Source organism: Vicia villosa, linkage group LG7 (assembly GCF_029867415.1).
Source record: "Vicia villosa cultivar HV-30 ecotype Madison, WI linkage group LG7, Vvil1.0, whole genome shotgun sequence".
NCBI lineage: Eukaryota > Viridiplantae > Streptophyta > Magnoliopsida > Fabales > Fabaceae > Vicia > Vicia villosa.
Window position 1 is genome coordinate 48310166 of NC_081186.1, and position 15559 is coordinate 48325724.

The 15559-nt window shown below is 41.5% G+C and overlaps 2 protein-coding genes across 2 annotated transcripts; both read left to right on the forward strand.

Annotated features, from left to right (window-relative positions):
* The first annotated feature begins 5961 nt into the window (after positions 1-5961).
* LOC131618990 (uncharacterized) lies at positions 5962-7866 on the forward strand. The gene is made up of 3 exons (XM_058890137.1): positions 5962-6267; positions 6349-7254; positions 7501-7866. The coding sequence occupies exons 1-3, from the start codon at positions 5962-5964 to the stop codon at positions 7864-7866; spliced, it is 1578 nt and encodes a 525-aa protein (XP_058746120.1).
* Positions 7867-8241: 375 nt separating this feature from the next.
* LOC131618991 (uncharacterized) lies at positions 8242-15198 on the forward strand. The gene is made up of 2 exons (XM_058890138.1): positions 8242-11453; positions 11727-15198. Exons 1-2 carry the CDS (start codon positions 8242-8244, stop codon positions 15196-15198), a joined length of 6684 nt encoding a protein of 2227 aa, XP_058746121.1.
* The last annotated feature ends 361 nt before the right edge of the window (positions 15199-15559 follow it).

The window sequence follows — 15559 nt, forward strand, 5'->3', positions numbered from 1 at the left end:
ACCCTCTAGTGTAGCTCCGCTAATGCAAGGAACAAAAGAATGATTAATTAAATAAAAAATTTCTTTTTTTTCCTAAATATATGTGTGTATGATTCTTTATGGTCCCTTAGCTTTTGGATAAGTAGATGGAGAACAAGTGTGTGATCCTCTTCTCCTTTACCTGTTGCACCCCAAAATTTGCCCATTTATTTATTCCTGATTGGCTTTCACATCACATTCATGTGCATACCTCATATAGGCCATTCACCCAATACATTCATTCACATCATTGTTACTATCCAAGAAAACTGAGGAAAAAAGAGTTTCTATGTGTGAGACATCTGGGATCAAAGGAGAGAGATTGAGAGTCTGACTGCACAATACTATTCTCATGGAAGTTCCCCTAAAGATCAGGATTTCGCTCTCTCCAAGACAGGGTTCATATTAAAAGATACGAATCTCATGTTTATCAGGGTCGTCAAATTAGGATTTTTTGACCAAAGTCAACCCAGTTGACTTTCTGGTCAAAATTTAATCAGGAAAATGTTTGTGGATGCAAAATATGGTTGTCCTGTTCATTGAAGCCTCTCTGGTTGAAAATTGATTGAGAATTAGATCAGAAATGGATTAATCGGGAAATTTATCTGGAAAATCAAGAAAAGTCGACTTTTTGGTCAAAGTCAAAGTCAACTGGTAAATATTGACTCATGGTGAAAAATCGGTCAAAGAAAAGTCAACAAAACAAAATAAAATCAAGAAATATTCAAAGTTGCCAAATATGGAAAGTTAGTTAAAAATTGATCTTGCCACAAATAGAAAGTTCTAACACTTAGAAAAATTTGGGGAGTTTTGAAATTCTAAAATTTAGCTGGGCAGCTGACTTCAGGTCATATTTACACAGGGATCTAGGCCTTATTTCGAGACAAGTTCAAGAGCAACATTGTTCCTTTCGTGGCCCTCTACAATATTGTAGTTGGGAGTTTTTCCATATGGGGCAAGGGTCAAGAGATATAGAAGCTCAAAGTGGGAAGATTACCACTGGATCAGGGCAAGTTTCCAGGCAGTTTTTTCGCCATCGCATGCAAATGATCAAGCACGTGGTGTGCTGACTTTGAGATTGATTTTAGAGAAATATAAAGGCCCACAAAGTGCAAACTTAGTATGGATCTCTTCATCCCCATGTTGTCTATCCATTGGTTCAAGAATTAAGCAATTTTGATAGGAGTTGAATCATTTATCGAGCCTTGAAGTTATGACTTCGTCGAGTCACGTTTGGCCAAAACAAAGGCACAGTCCCAAGCCACGCTCATGCAGACCCATGCAATGAGGATTCAACATACTTTTGATCATATTGCTCATACTTCAAAGCTTTATTTCAAGAGAGCTCCAACATGAAACCTTTGCTATTCCATGTCTTCTTCACTGTGGTACAAAAATCGAGCCCAACGGTAAGCCCTAACTAATAATATGTGAGCACAAAGTGAGCATCATGGCCACAACAACAAAAACACCAAGTCAGAAAAATACTGCAGCCACTACACACGTGAAGATACATGCACACACATGTTACCACTATCAGCCATGCACGGATTCTGAGTCAGAAAGTTCTCCAAAAGTTTACTATAAACTCCATACTTGCTCATTAAGTTTGGGAGTAAGAATACTATGCTACAACACTCCCCACCATATTCCATATACACTCACCCTATATAAACTCCATACTTCATTCTCACACGGGGGATGATTCATTTTCCTCTCACATTCATTTTCTTTCTCTCCTCGAATCTCACCATTTCTCACTCTCATCAATCTCTTCTCCCAACAACCACCAACCACCACAACAAAACTTCTTCAACTACCATCACCACCACCATAACCGTTTCTTCCACCATAACTACCCTCATCAAGCATCACTACTAAGAGGAAGCTGCAACAATCATCATTTTGATCATCTTTCAATCATCATCTTCATCATCTTTCAATCACCAAGAAGCAAGTATCCTCATCGTTCAATCTGCAAGTATTAAATTCACTTCTCAAGTGTGCATTCATTCTCCACTGCAAGTCACCATCATCATTCTCAAGAAGCAAGGAACGCAGCTGTGGAACTCCTCTACAAATCTTGATCAAGATCCGCAACAAGTAAGCTCTATTCCTTCGCATTTAGAAGCATATAGGCCTGGAACCCGTCATCAGGGATTGGGTTAGGATTTAGACCACCATGTTTGCATTGAAGGTGTTGCATATCGTGTATGGTTTTGTTTTGAACATGAATTCGGTTTGCGTGGTATAGCTCTCATATGAATGTATGGATCACGTATTTGAATGCCTTGCGTCGTGAGGATTGTTTTGGTACTCGTTTTGTGTGATTTAGAGTGGATCTTGAATGTTAGGGCTTACATAATTTGGTTCGGTATGGATGATAGAGTAGGAATTAAAAGAAACTAATTGCGGATCCATGATCAGTGCGAAAAAACGAGTCGAAAGGTGTAAGCTTTCATGTTTTCTGGGTGCATTGAGTCCTAGCTGCGGCGGAGCTTCGCCGGAAGAGACGACCGGAGTAGGATCTCCGGCGTCTGGTTTCTTTTCTTTTCCCCAACGGTCAGGCTGAGGTGGCACTCGCTCATTGGTTCCGTTTCCCATTTATTTTGTTTGTTTTGTTTTATTCTAATCATTAGGAGACGACGTGGAGGCTTATGAGTGGCTCAAGCCTTATTTTGTCTTTTAATAACTTAAGTGATGCTATGTCCAATTGATTTCAAGTGTTCCTTTTTGGTCACGTTAACATTGATAAGCGCTGAAAAGAAAATGCTGATTAAAATAAAATGAAGGAACATATGTGATACCTCAGTGGGCCATGCGTTTGTTTGTTAACGTGGGCCTCAGCGTTCTGCTCCCCACACCTCCTGTTCCTTAGGCCCAACGCGCCAATAGCATAATCTTAGTTCATATTACCTTTACTAACACACCCCCAGTTTAGGCAGACTTTGATTACACTTTAATTTTGTTTCCCATTTAACTTTTGACTCATTGACCAGTTCTAATTCATATAAAAAATAAATAAAAATATGTTTTAAATAGAATAATGTGTGTAGAAATTTTTGATATTTTTGTTAGATTTTTAGAACTTAGTTTGTTGTTTTTAATAAATCATTTTCTTTAGTGTGTTCATTATGTTTTTTAAGTTCAATCGGTTTTGCAAATTAATTTTGTTTAATACCTTAGGAGTAGAATTTAATTGCCATTTTTTGTGTGATATCAGTAGACTCATATACCATATGATGTGAAAAAGATAAAAGTCCAATTCCATGTTTTGGTTAGGTTTTCACTAGGTTCTCTATACCCGATTTATGTGCGTTCTTAAGCGGATAACCATGTGAATTTGACCTATAATTTGCTTTGCATTTATGCAATTGACTTAGTTTCTTTTTGTACATATAAGTAGGGATGTTTAGAGGTCCTAAGACCTGGAGTTGAATTTTTTTAGTCATGTTTTCTTATTTTACTTGATTTTTCTTTTTCACTTGTAAATAACTCACCTTTGGTTAACGATCGCACCATAATTTGTCCGAATGACCTATAATTTTGTGTGAAACTTCTTGACTTGTTTTGTGATTGCTTAGACACCTTTTAGAGGTCATTAGCTACTGACTTCCATCATTTGATTGCATCTTTCTAACTTCACTCCTAATTTGAATTCTATTAACTAGTTTTTGACCTAGTTTTGTCTAGTTTTTGTTAGAACTTTGTGTTGCTTCAAGTTAATTGACTAACATAGATTGGCATAAGGTCTTAGACCTATAAATGAACTAATTGCTACTGACTTTAAACTTAGCTCATGTTTTTCACTCGCTTTTTGTTTTGATTAATTGATGTTTGTTCACTAATTGTTAAGTAACAATTCATGCGATACTTTGGTAACTTCTTTGTGAATATCTTCGTGTGAGTGCCGTGATGGCTTTTGTGTTTGATTTAGGACACTTATTTCCTTGGTTTGCTAATGCCCTAGGGCTCTCTTCTCATCTTGTTGGAGTTGTAACTCCATTCTTTTGCCATGTTCCCTTAGACTCTTCCTTCTTTGTTAAGAGGAATTGAGATAGGTTAGGATAGTTATCCTTGACCTTAGGGCCATTAGACTTAGATTAGAATAACTTAGATTAGAGAATAGGTTAGTTCCCTTTTGTTCATTCTTTTTCCTTTTCAACTTTAAAACACTAATAAATAAAGAGGCGAATCACATTAAGAAAGTGATAGAGAAATGAGTGGGATTCATTCCCTAATCTGTTTCTCAATCACTTAGTGGCATAGAAATGAGTGGGATTCATTCCCTAATCTGTTTCTCGGTCACTACTTAATGGGAGAGAAATGAGTGGGATTCATTCCCTAATCTGTTTCTCAAACATATAAACTAATGGGATAGAAATGAGTGGGATTCATTCCCTAATCTGTTTCTTGAACATTATATAATGGGATAGAAGTGAGTGGGATTCATTCCCTAATCTGCTTCTCGATCATTATGCATTTTATGTGATTCTAATCGCAAAGTAAATCCCCTTAAAAAATACCCAACCAAAAACATTTAAAACACTTAATAAAGGCTCGAATTAAAACAAAGTGACGAAGTGGTGCGAAACCTTGTATTGGGTTTTGTTCATCATGTAGTTACATAAAAAACACAAACCAAAGTTCATTCTGCTATTAAGAACATGTTGAGTCCATCCAGAACTAGGCGTATAAGTCTCCAAAGGTCGAGCATCGTGGATTGTGACCTTAACCGCTGTTCAACTAAAAAACACAAAACAAATGGAAACTATGGAGCCGAACTACGGTCGTTCTGATTCCTGAAAAGGATACGTAGGCATTGGGTCGCGGGGCCTAAGCGAACACACTTGTAAATAATTCCTTCTTTTCCCCGTATTTCTTTTGCATTCATTCGCATTTAGGTTTTAGACATAGATACACCCTTTAGATAGAAACAAACATAGGTGGATACCATCGAGTACGATGGGCGTGAGGGGTGCTAACACCTTCCCCTTGCGTAACCGACTCCCGTACCCCGTTCTCTGGTCGAAAGACCTTGTTCTTGTTTCGAGTTAGGTTTCTGGTATTCCTTTCCCGCGATGGGATAAATATATTAGTGGCGACTCTGATTCCATTTTTCGCGGGGGGTAGCGACAGCTGGCGACTCTGCTGGGGATGTTGATAGACCTGTTGCTGGTCCATCCTTAGTTGAGTCGATCCTAGCCTGCGTTTGTTTTTTTATTTACTGGGTGTTTATTTGTTTTTATGTCTATACCTTGTATATATGTTTACATGTTTACTTTTTTGCTTGCATATCATGTTTATTTCTGTTTGCACATCATGCATATGGATTATATTCTGTGTTCCTTGGGGTCTTCTGTTCTGTTTTGCAGGTTGGGTGGGTTGTTCTATGAGGTAAAAGGCCCAATACCCAGGCCAGAGTGGACACATAGGATACCTAGGATAGAGTGGATAGTCATGACGCCAACAGAATGTCAGGTTCTGTTGATTGCGATCATGAGACCCACGACCAGCTGAGACTCGAATGGGATACCGTTGTTGGCATGTATTTGCAACAATGACGGTGTTTCAGGAGAGTTGCTAACGCTGGAGACCTTTTGACCTACCTTGACCTAGATTCACCTGTGAGTGGGGTGGGATATTCATGACAGGTACCGTTGGTGACTGTTCTGTTATGTTGGTGACTATGGTTCTCATGGGTTTGCGGTATCTATGCCGGATTTTGGTCCTGCGACATCCGATCCTGTTCAGAAGAAACATACACTTCTCCTATGTGGGGAGGAGCTTTCATTGCATCATAATCATCATAGCATGTTTAATTTCAAAAAAAAAAGAAGAAAAAAAAGAAAAAAAAGAAGAAAAAAGAAAAAAGAAAAAAGAGATTAACATTCATATGCATGCCATTTTTCAGGTATCCAAAGTCAACACTTCTCATCAAGAATGGCTAACAGTGTGACCGTCAACAAAAAGACTACGAAGCATACCTTCTCTTGCAGTTTCTACCGTGAGGATATAACACCTTTGGTTCGATTGGGCACCCGAGTTACTGGGCAAAATCTGGATGAATTCAGAAAGACTTATGGCCACATTCTGCTTATGTTAACTACTCGTATTGATGAGTGGGGTCTCTACACTCTTCTTCAGTTTTATGATTCTGAGCTGCGCTGCTTTACCTTTCAAGATTACCAATTAGCCCCTACCCTCGAAGAGTATGCACACATTCTTCAAATCAAAGTTCGACATAAGGTTCCTTTTGTGTGTGCACCCGAGAAGCCCAAAATGGATCGCATTGCTGGTGCTCTTTATTTGAGCATGAAGGACGTTAAGGATAACTGGAAGCCTAATGGTGGGACCCATGGATTCTATGTGAAATTTCTGATGAGGGAAGCTGAAACCCTTGCTGATAAGGAAAAGTGGAAAGAATTCAATGCTCTCCTGGCCGTCATGATCTATGGATTAGTGATGTTCCCGAATATTCCAAATTTTGTTGATCTCACTGCCATTTGTCTCTTCATGGATCAAAATCCTGTACCCACTCTGTTGGCCGACACTTATTATGCCATCCATTCTAGGTATGGAAAAAAGGGATCAGTTGGGGGTTGTTTGCCAATACTGTACGAATGGTTTTCTTCACATTTGCCTAAAAGCGGAGCATTTGTCACTACAAGAGATTCACAAAAGTGGCCCCAAAGGATTATGGGACTTACTGCAAATGATATCGTTTGGTATCACCTCCGAACGGACATCGAGCAAGTTATAACCAGATGTGGAAGTTTTGGCAATGTTCCTCTCATAGGGACAAAAGGAGTTATCAACTATAATCCGAAGCTAGCACTGCGCCAGTTGGGTTTTGTACTAAAGGACAAGCCTTTGGATAAAGAGATATTTGAGTCCGTTTGTTTTGAAAAAGGAACCGATCCAGAAGGTTTGGAGAAAGTAAGGAGTGCGTGGAACAAAATTCATACAGAAGACCGAACTACCTTGGGGGGAAAGAATGCCATTGCTAAGAAAGCTTATACTGAATGGGTTGAAGAAAGAGTTAAGGAGCGCCTGCTGCCTTTCCCGAAGGTTAGCCCTCTATATGAACAACCACCTGAGATTTTAACTGCCACTGTACCAGCTGAGGAGTACAACCAAGTACATGTGGAGAATATCAGGTTGCGAGAAAAAGGGGAAGACGCTAAAATAAAGTACTTCTTGGTGGATCAGAAAAGGGCTGAATTAGCACATGAGGTTAAAATGCTGAAAGGAGGATCTTCCAGAGTTCAAAAAAGGGCTAGAACTGAAAAGGGTGAAAGAGCTACCACTGTTCGTATTGAGTACCATCAAAGGGTTATAGAAGAAGCGGTAAAGAAAGCAGAAGAAAAGCTCAAGCAAGAGTACAGAGAAGATTTAAGGGTTCACAAGCTCAGAGTAGAGAAAGAGGCTAGGGCCGAGGTAAAGGGTTTGAAAAAGAAGCTTGAAGAGGAAACCACTCAGAGGGTAGCAATCAAGAAGAAGCTTGAAGAGGAAATTACTCAAAGGTTAGCCGTGGAGACACAACTCAAAGGTAGTCATCTCCGTTCCGCTCGACTAACAGAAGAGAATGCAAAGCTCAGAAACCAGATAGCAGAAATGGAAAGTACATCTGAAAAGAATACCCTCCCTGATTGCAAAGGATGTGAGAGCTTGGTGGCCCACTGTGATATGTTAGATGGGCAGTTGTTTCGCAAAGATGTGGTGATTCAAAGTTTTGTCAAAGGAAGAGACCGAGAAGTGACTAAGAAGATGTTCGATGAAACTAAGAAGTGGAGCGACGAGCACTTTAAACAAGGAGGACCCTTGTTTTACACCCAGATGGATTAGTGTTTGAGCTTGTATTTCGCGACCACCACCAGGCTTGTTGGATGGGGTCCTTTATCTTTTCTGTTGTTTGAACTATCTTGTCAATGTATGGGTATGCCCAAATTCAAAAAGAGATTATTAATGAAATTTGAGTCTTTTTGTTTCCTCTTGATGCTTGTCTTTTGTCACATTGTTAAACATTCTTGATTAATATTAAATATTTTGGATACTCTGAAAATGGCACCTCACATCATATGCACACATGCACCTCATGCACATCATGCACAAACAGGTACATCAGATGGTGTTCTTATCTGACTGATCAGGTTTTCTCTTTCAGCAATTGCACCTCCGCCTACACATCGCTACTACACAAGGGCTAATCACTCACTGCAAATGGATCAGTTAAGGGACGATCTTATCCAGATGAGAACTCAGGTTACTGCTCAAATGGCTCAGTTCATGGAAGTCATGCAAAACATGGCTGATCGCCAAGAAGAACTCAGAATCAGGATGGACACAGTTGCTCAGGTTGTTGCGGACCCTCCACAAAGAAACCCTGCTGATATTCGTGTCAATGGTGAATCTGTGATCGGAGGACCTGGTGTAATTCCTCCTGCTGCTAATCAAGGTAATCCTTATGGGCCTCCCCAGCCCATTCCTGAAGGACAAGCCACACAACAAATCAGAAGAGCTGCTGCCATCCCCGTGTTGGAAGAAGATCGACACGAGGATCTATTTCCTGAAAGTGAATTGGGATTTCCACATGATGCTGGAAGGTTGTTCAGAGGACTGGAGGAAAGGATGAGGGCCATGGAAGGCCAAGGACTCGGTATGGACATTAATGACTTGGGTTTGGTTCCTGGTGTCCGTGTGCCGCCAAAATTCAAAGTGCCAGATTTTGAGAAGTACAAGGGGAATACTTGTCCCAAGACCCATGTCCGAGCTTACTATCGCAAAATGCATGTATACTCTGAGGACGAGGGACTGTTGATGCACTTTTTCCAAGATAGCCTGACTGGGGCATCCTTGGAATGGTATATGAGGTTGGAGAGAACTCACATTCGAAGTTGGAGAGACCTGGTTGATGCCTTCATAAAGCAGTATCAGTATAATGTTGACATGGCACCAAATCGCACTCAGTTACAGAATTTATCCCAGAAAGCTAATGAGTCCTTCAAAGAATACGCGCAAAAATGGCGCGAGTTGGCAGCCAGAGTTCAACCACCTATGTTGGAGAGAGAAATGATGGACCTGTTCACCAACACTCTGGAGGGTCAATACTACTCTGCCTGCTCTGCATCCTCAAGTTTTGCCGAGTTGGTTATGATTGGTGAGCGAATTGAAAGTGGAATTAAGGCTGGTAGAATACAGAATCCGAGTGCTGCTAGTTCCTCCTCTGGGGCTGGTGGAAAGAAACCATATAATGGGTTTGCTAAGAAAAGAGAAGGTGAAACGAGTGCTGCTTACTATGGTAGTGGCAGAAATCAGGCTCATCAACAAGTAGCCGCTGTGACTATCCCAAATGCTCCTTTCCAACATCAACAACAAGGGTATCAGCCGCGTCAGTACCAACAACGACCGAAATTGCCAGAAAGAGCTTTTGATCCGATCCCAATGACATACGCACAAGTATTGCCATATCTCCTCGATTTGAACTTGGTCCAATTGAGGACTCTAGCCACTCCTGCTAAGCTGCCTCCTAATTGGGATGCTAATGCAAGGTGTGAATTCCACTCTGGGTCACCTGGACATAATATTGAAAACTGTAAAGCGTTGAAGCATAAAGTCCAGGATTTGCTCGACTCCAAAGCCATCGAGTTTACTCCTACTCAAGGACCTAATGTTGTTCAGAATCCTATGCCTCCCCATGGAACCCATGCGGCAAATGCTATTGGGGTTGTTGAAGACACTCACCTGGTTAAGGATGTGATCGAATTGGGTTCATTGTTGCCATTATTGAAGAAGGAATTGTTGAGGATGAGACTATACGCTGGTTGTGGAGAATTCTGTCCTAATTGCATGGTCACTTCATCAGTTTGTGATAAGGTGAAAGATGGGATTCAACAGTTGATAGATAGTGGGTATCTACAGTTTGAGCGTGTGCGACGTCCTGAAATGGTTGAAAACGCAGTTAATGTGGCATCCATTCCCTACACTCCTGCTAAAATTCCAATTCCTGCTAGAGCACCTCCTTTGGTTATTACATCACCTGGTCCCGTTCCTTATACTAGTGAGAAAGCAATCCCATGGAATTATGGCGGAGAAGTTTTCTACCAAGGGGCCAAGTATGAGGTTAAAGCGCCTGTTGAGAAAGAAGATGTTGATAATGTTGTGGGCATTGGAAGAATGACAAGAAGTGGTCGTATTTTCAATCCTCCCCAGAATACTCGCGATGACAATGCAGAAGCTCTAGCTCAAGCAAAAGGGAAAAGAGTGGTAGAAGATACGGTAGATCCGGGGCAAAGCTCTAACTCTGAAGATACTGTGGCCAAAGAGATGGAAGAGTTCCTAAAGATCATCAAGAAAAGTGAGTATAAAGTGGTTGACCAATTGAGTCAAACTCAATCAAAGATTTCGATCTTACAGTTGCTCTTATGCTCCGAGACACATCGAAATGCTTTATTGAGACTCCTAGGCACTGCCTTTGTCCCTCCTGAGATCTCAGTAAATCAGCTTGAAGGGGTTGTGTCTAATATCAATGCTGGAAACGGATTGGGATTCACTGATGCAGATTTGCCTTCTGAAGGTAGAAAACATAATAGAGCTTTGCACATATCTGTGGAGTGCAAGGGGACTATGCTATCTCGTGTTCTTGTTGATAATGGATCTTCTTTGAATGTGTTACCAAAGTCGTCTTTGATGAGGCTAGACTATTCTGGTGTTGAGATAAGGCCAAGTGAATTAACTGTGAGAGCCTTTGATGGCTCAAAGAGGTCGGTGTTTGGGGAGGTTGATTTACCAGTGATGATAGGTCCTCAACTCTTCACTATTACTTTCTTTGTGATGGACATCCACCCGGCCTACAGTTGTCTCCTGGGGCGTCCATGGATCCATGCTGCTGGGGCCGTGACCTCCACATTGCATCAGAAACTCAAATTCGCCACTCAAGGGAAGATAGTCACAATATGTGGGGAGGAAGAGCATGTGGTAAGCCATCTTGCGTCTTTCAAATATATTGATATGGAAGGGGAGGTCCACGAAACACCTTGTCAAGCGTTTGAGGCTGTCCAGACTATCAAGATCCCTTATGTTGAAAAGAAGAAGTTGGAGGCTCCTATGTCTTCACTAAAGGAAGCCAAAGCTGTGGTTGAATCTGGTCATCCTGAAGGATGGGGCCGAGTCTTGGATCTACCAATCAAGCAGGATAAGTGTGGGATTGGATATCAGTTGGGGCAGAGTTCTTCTGATGGGTCCTTCAAGAAGCCCGGAACCTTCGTTCCGATCAAGTTCTCTAGTGCTGGCATCGTCAAGGATCATATTTGCGCTGCTGATGATGATATGGATAGTGATTATGACATTGAAGAATGGATCAAGCCGTGTGTCCCGGGACAGAAGCTTCTCAACTGGTCATCCGAAGACATCATCTCAATTGCTCTTGATCAAAAGTAATACTGTTTGTTTTTGTTTATCATGCAATAATTCCTGTGTTCTGCCCAAGACACAGTGAACACATGTAGGGCCTCATTTGTTGTTTTTCAATGTTAAAATCATTAATAAAAGGACGTTTTTGCATTCAAATATTTCGTTCCCTGTCTTTCATTGTTTTACTTTTACATTTATAATCAATAAAAAAAAAATATATATATAAAAATGGCAACGTTTCTTATTCATCATCTTCCCTCCACTCTAAAATAAAGCATAAATCATAATTCATGCAGATCAACTTCTCCTCCGGATTCTATTGACAACGATCTTGCTATGCCTCGTTATGACTTTGACAACCCTATCTACGCCGCTGAAGAAGGGGATGAAGAAGATTGTGAATTGCCTGATGAGTTGGCCAGATTGTTGAAACAAGAAGAGAAAGTGATCGAGCCGCATCAAGAGCCTATTGAGACGGTGAATCTTGGCACCGAAGAGACGAGAAGGGAGGTTAAAATAGGGGCTTCCTTGAATGAGAATGTGAAAGAAAAGTTGGTTGGAATGTTGAAGGAGTATTCTGATATCTTCGCATGGTCTTACGAAGATATGCCTGGATTAGATACCGATATTGTGGTGCACAGGCTACCCCTTAAAGAAAATTCTCCGCCCGTCAAACAGAAACTCAGGAGAACACGTCCTGATATGTCCAAGAAAATCCAAGAAGAGGTTCAGAAGCAGTTTGATGCAGGTTTTCTTGCTGTAACAGTTTACCCACCATGGGTCGCCAACATTGTACCTGTACCTAAGAAAGATGGGAAGGTACGAATGTGTGTCGACTATCGAGATCTGAATAGGGCGAGCCCGAAGGATGATTTCCCGCTTCCTCACATTGACGTATTGGTAGATAATACTGCTCAGTTCTCAGTCTTCTCCTTCATGGACGGTTTTTCTGGTTACAATCAAATAAAGATGGCGCCCGAGGACATGGAAAAGACAACATTCATTACGCCTTGGGGCACCTTTTGTTACAAGGTCATGCCGTTTGGATTAAAGAATGCTGGGGCAACCTATCAAAGAGCCATGGTGACTTTGTTTCACGACATGATTCATAAAGAGATTGAGGTATATGTAGACGACATGATTGCAAAGTCCCATACTGAAGAAGAGCACCTGGTTCATCTGAAGAAATTGTTTGAAAGGTTAAGAAAGTTCAGGTTAAGGTTGAATCCCAATAAATGCACCTTCGGAGTGAGATCAGGAAAGTTGCTTGGTTTCATTGTAAGTGAAAAGGGTATCGAGGTCGATCCCGCCAAGGTAAAAGCTATACAAGAGATGCCTGAGCCGAGAACTGAGAAACAGGTTCGTGGATTCTTGGGAAGGTTAAATTATATTGCAAGGTTCATCTCACACCTTACCGCCACGTGTGAACCTATCTTCAAGTTATTGAGAAAGAACCAGGCAATAAAGTGGGATGACGACTGTCAAAAGGCATTTGACAAGGTTAAAGAGTATTTGCAAGAGCCTCCAATCCTCATGCCTCCAGTGGAAGGTAGACCTTTGATTATGTACCTGACGGTCCTCGAGAATTCAATGGGGTGTGTGCTGGGTCAGCATGACGAGTCCGGTCGAAAAGAGCATGCAATTTATTACCTTAGCAAAAAGTTTACCGATTGTGAATCAAGATACTCACTACTCGAGAAAACTTGCTGTGCTTTGGCATGGGCTGCTCGCCGACTGAGACAGTATATGTTGACTCACACCACTTTATTGATTTCAAAGATGGACCCAATCAAATATATATTTGAGAAACCGGCATTGACAGGGAGGATTGCCCGTTGGCAAATGATCTTGACAGAATATGACATACAGTACACTACTCAGAAGGCCATTAAAAGTAGCGTAATTGCTGATTATCTTGCACATCAACCTGTGGACGATTACCAGTCTATGTACTTCGAGTTTCCTGATGAAGATATAATGTGCGTGGCAGAAACTTCCAAAGGTCAAGATCAAGAGGAAGGACCTGAACCAGGGGCGCGATGGACGCTCGTGTTCGATGGTGCCTCCAATGCATTGGGTAATGGTATAGGGGCCGTGCTTACTTCTCCAACAGGTTTTCATATTCCATTTACGGCCAGGATTTGTTTTGATTGTACTAATAATGTGGCTGAATACGAGGCTTGCATATATGGTATTGAGGCAGCCATTGATTTGAGGATTAAAAATCTCGCAGTTTATGGAGATTCTGCTTTGGTGATTAGTCAGATCAACGGAGATTGGGAAACACGCCACCCCAACTTGATTCCCTATAGAGAACATGTGGTGAAATTGGCTCAATACTTTGATGAGATCACCTTCGACCACATCCCTCGAGAGGAAAATCACTTGGCTGATGCTTTGGCCACTTTAGCATCCATGTTCAAAGTCAAATGGGACAATGAAGCGCCGTCAATTGTGATCAAAAGGTTGGATGAACCTGCATTCTGTGGCGTCATTGATAACGTGCCTGATGAGAAACCATGGTTTTATGACATTAAGAAATTTCTGGAAACCCAAGAGTATCCTGAGGGTGCTTCCCTCACAGATAGGAAAACTCTGAAGAGACTATCTGCCAAGTTCTTCATTGCTGGAGGCGTGTTGTACAAAAGGAACTTTGATTCTGTGTTGCTCAGATGCGTGGATAGACACGAAGCAGCAAAGATCATGCAAGAGGTACACGAAGGATCCTTTGGTACACATGCAAGTGGGCACACCATGGCTAGAAAAATATTGAGAGCAGGTTATTATTGGTCGACCTTGGAACATGATTGTTTCAACCATGTGGTGGTATGTTACAAATGTCAAGTATATGCAGATAGGGTTCACGTACCTCCAGTTCCTCTGAATGTGTTGACATCTCCTTGGCCATTTGCTATGTGGGGCATCGATATGATTGGGGAAATTAAGCCCACCGCCTCTAATGGACATCGTTTCATCCTCGTTGCTATTGACTACTTCACCAAGTGGGTTGAAGCTGCGTCTTATGCAAATGTCTCCAAGCAAGTAGTGACTCGCTTCATTAAGCACCATATAATTTGTCGTTATGGGGTTCCTGAGAGAATTATCACTGATAATGGATCCAACCTCAATAACAAGATGATGAAGGAATTATGCGAGAATTTCAAGATTACGCATCATAACTCCTCCCCGTATCGGCCAAAGATGAATGGCGCAGTTGAGGCGGCCAATAAAAACATCAAGAAGATTGTGCAAAAGATGGTGGTCACTTATAAGGACTGGCATGAGATGTTGCCCTTTGCTTTACATGGTTATCGTACCTCGGTGCGTACTTCCACAGGGGCAACTCCTTTCTCGTTGGTATATGGCATGGAAGCGATTCTTCCGGTGGAGGTTGAGATTCCTTCATTAAGGGTATTAACAGATGTGAAGCTCAGCGAAGCCGATTGGGTTCAGACCAGATTTGATCAATTGAACCTCATTGATGAAAAGAGGCTAGCGGCCATATGCCATGGGCAAGCCTATCAAAAAAAGATGAAGAGAGCCTTCGACAAGAAGATTCGACCTCGACACTTTCAGGTTGGTGACCTTGTGCTCAAGAAGATCCTTCCTATTCACAACGATCCTAGGGGAAAGTGGACTCCGAATTACGAAGGGCCTTATGTCGTAAAGAAAGTCTTCTCAGGTGGCGCCATGATCCTCTCAACTATGGATGGCGAAGACTTCCCACTTCCCGTGAATGCCGACGCAGTTAAAAAATACTTCGCATAAACCTGATCAAAAAATAAAAATAAAAGAAAAGGAAAAGATCAGGAAAAAGAATGAAAAAGAAATAAAGTATACCCGCTAAGTTGAAAACCCGAAAGGGCGACTTAGGCAAAAAGGGGGTCCTGGTGGATTGAAAACCCGAAAGGGCGGTCCAGGCAAAAGAGGGACAAAAAGCGAATGACTGCGTCGTGCATTAGATCCTCGAGCATAGTTAGTCACCATAAATGGAGGGCTCACAAGGGCGAAGGATCAATCCATTCATCCATTTCGGAAAGCAAAGCAGAAGGAATATCGAAGATCTGCGAGGCATAGCAAGATTGGAACCCAATGGAATCTTTTCTTACGTTGCCATATTTGTAAATTC

Excerpts from the sequence above, each read along its gene's own strand:
- LOC131618991 (XM_058890138.1), top strand. The coding sequence starts at position 8,242 with ATGGATCAGTTAAGGGACGATCTTATCCAGATGAGAACTCAGGTTACT. Across the intron at positions 11,454-11,726 it reads TCAATTGCTCTTGATCAAAA|ATCAACTTCTCCTCCGGATT; the intron begins GTAATACTGTTT and ends TAATTCATGCAG.
- LOC131618990 (XM_058890137.1), top strand. The coding sequence starts at position 5,962 with ATGGCTAACAGTGTGACCGTCAACAAAAAGACTACGAAGCATACCTTC. Across the intron at positions 6,268-6,348 it reads AAATCAAAGTTCGACATAAG|GATAACTGGAAGCCTAATGG; the intron begins GTTCCTTTTGTG and ends AAGGACGTTAAG. Across the intron at positions 7,255-7,500 it reads GGGCTGAATTAGCACATGAG|AGGGTAGCAATCAAGAAGAA; the intron begins GTTAAAATGCTG and ends GAAACCACTCAG.